At 39.8% G+C, this 2,500-nt stretch overlaps 2 protein-coding genes across 2 annotated transcripts in view; one reads left to right on the forward strand and one right to left on the reverse strand.

Moving 5' to 3' along the window:
* Positions 1-2,500, reverse strand: part of LOC109922435 (probetacellulin-like) — a 46,649-nt gene that overhangs the window by 32,611 nt on the left and 11,538 nt on the right. The window lies entirely within an intron of this gene.
* Positions 180-2,500, forward strand: part of LOC125484788 (amphiregulin-like) — a 10,444-nt gene continuing 8,123 nt past the window's right edge. Inside the window, exons 1-2 of the mRNA XM_048604875.1 lie at positions 180-324; positions 778-999. Of these exons, the coding sequence (XP_048460832.1) occupies positions 273-324; positions 778-999 (274 nt within the window). The 5' untranslated portion in view covers positions 180-272. The remainder of the gene's footprint in view (positions 325-777; positions 1,000-2,500) is intronic.

Consider the following 2,500-nt stretch of genomic DNA (forward strand, 5'->3'; position numbering starts at 1 on the left):
GTCATCAATGTAACGGAGGAAGAGGTGGGGTTTAGGGCCGGTGTAGGATCTGTCCACTTTGGGTAACATCACAGATATGAGTCAGGGTGAGGCTGTGTGGGGCAGGACTGACGTCACTGGGGTTTTCAGTGACAGCGTGTTTAAATGGGAGGAGGTGCTGCAGGTAAGTGGCACACCTGTGGGAGCACAGCACTCTCCTCTAGAATTATACAGCAGCAGCAGGAGTGAAGGGAACACCTCAGCAACTTGTCCCTGAAATCATTGAATGAAACATGAAGAAATTTCCAGCTTTGTCTCAGTTGTTGCTGGTTGTGGTAATTGCTGGTAAGAAATACGTTTTCCTTAAACTTTGTACATTAGGTTCAGAAAGATAAGATACCTATTAAACATGCATATGCAGCAAAATACATTGCAATGGATCATTTGCAATGGAAACATATTATAAACTTGTTTTTCTTTGCACAGAGTGAGCTGTGTTGTTATTTCACTTTAGAATTCAACAGGGCTGAACTGTTCACAGTTGTGATCAAAACTTTTTTTTAAGGTTCAAATCTGTTGTAACTCTCAAAACACAATTGCTCTCAGCTTCTGCTCTGCACTAATGTTTCTGTAAAGTCTCAACCTTTCCTGTTTAAAATCCAACAGGTAGTTGTTAGCATTTGATTCATCTTTGAAGTGGAATCTGACTGTTGATGTCATCATCAGGGTCAAACCGATTTGTGCCCAGGACACGTTTTCAATGTGTTAACTGTTCAAACATTAATCTTTATGTTGCAGTCAGTCTCAGGACAGTGGGATGTTCTGCTAAAGATCAGAATGATCTGTCAGTGCCCTCTGGCACTCCAACTTCATCTCCCGCAGCAACCTTCCCCAGTGATACTGAACAACTGGCCCATAGCTCCAGAGAGGATTATGAAGATTATGAAGATGACGATTACGTGGACAAATATGACGAATTGACATCTGAAGAATTGGAAGATGGAGTGTTGCCAGTGAAAGGTTTGTACATTTCTTTATAATCTGTAACCCTCCCCCCCATTAAGTCAGAGTTTCAGAAATTATGCCTAGACTTTACTGTGTTTTCAGTGTCTAAGATAAATTGTTCAATATGCCCAATGTGTACATAATGTAATCAGTAATACAGGAAGTGAATGTTGTACTCAATTCTCTCCTGAACCCAATGGCCCCAAAATGCGTGTGTTGTAAATGAATCAGTAGCTCACTGGAATGTAGCAATTTAGACTTTCAGCTTAGTGTTCTGAATTAACCTAATGTGGTGACAGCAGGTTAGCTATCCCAGTGACCTCCATCAGTACCTTCAGTATGTGTTTAGTCTCAGTCCAATGATTTAAATGTAGTTTATAAAGGGTACCTTTTGCAAAACTGTTTAGTCCTGGAACTGAAGTTGTAATCACACTAAGAGTGAATGCTATGAATTGGATTTGGTTTGATACCAGTGTGAATTTAATCGGTTACATACTGGACCAGTCCAGTTTGACTGGAGAGACAGTGTGGGATGACACTGGTTTGACTCCATTTCGAATGTATAACCAGGTGTCCATTTCTGGATTCTTGTTCATACGCGAGGAAATGATTTGCAGTACACTGGATTATTGGTTTTAAATTGTCTTTTGGACTTTCTTAAACATTTCAAACTTTGAACTACTTGGAAAGTAGCTTGGCACTGCAATCTGAGAAGGCAATTCTGCATTCCTGTCTGACTCTGTAACTGCAGGTTACTTGAAGTGACGTAACACGGGTTTGTAATAAAAAAAAACAGAAAATGTTGGAAATACTCCAGTGAGTTAGGCAACAATTGTAGAGAGAGCAATGTTGTTGAAGTACGTTTCTGATCAATAATCATTCATTAGAACTGCAGCGAGTAACCTTTGACTGGTGGTGACATTGTAACAGAAAGGATCCATTATAATGGGATTGAATTGAAGTGGTATGTAAAGATTTTGTGGATTTTTACCAGGTATAATTCAGGGGGTTCTGAACATCTGACTAAAGTAGAAGCTGGGAGTTCGTCAATATGGTGCAAAACTCCAAACAAATTTAATCAAATAATGATATGCTGTAGTTCCTGTCTATGTGAGATAAAACCAGCAAAAGCTGGAAGTGCTCAACCAGTCAGGCAACCCCATTCAGAAGAGAAAACCAATTAAGGTCAATGACCTTTCAATGGATAATCTAAACTGAAGGAACTGCTAGTTTAAAGCCAGCACATTTCTAAACAGCTTTCACTTATCACTGCTAAAGACAACAATGAGAATAAAGTCAGGAATTTATTGCTTCATCTTGAACTGTTTTACTGAATCTAAGGAAGGGTCGGAGGAAGGGTCTGAATCTGAGGAAGGGTCATCAGACCCGAAACGTTAACTCTGTTTTTTCCTTCACGGATGCTGTCAGACCTGCTGAGCTTTTTCAGCAACTTCTGCTTTTGTCACTGAATCTAGGCTTTGTGATAGTAATGATTCTAACAGTAGACTGCTCTTTC

This window comes from Rhincodon typus, chromosome 1 (genome assembly GCF_021869965.1).
Source record: "Rhincodon typus isolate 14 chromosome 1, sRhiTyp1.1, whole genome shotgun sequence".
In the NCBI taxonomy this organism is placed as follows: Eukaryota; Metazoa; Chordata; class Chondrichthyes; order Orectolobiformes; family Rhincodontidae; genus Rhincodon; species Rhincodon typus.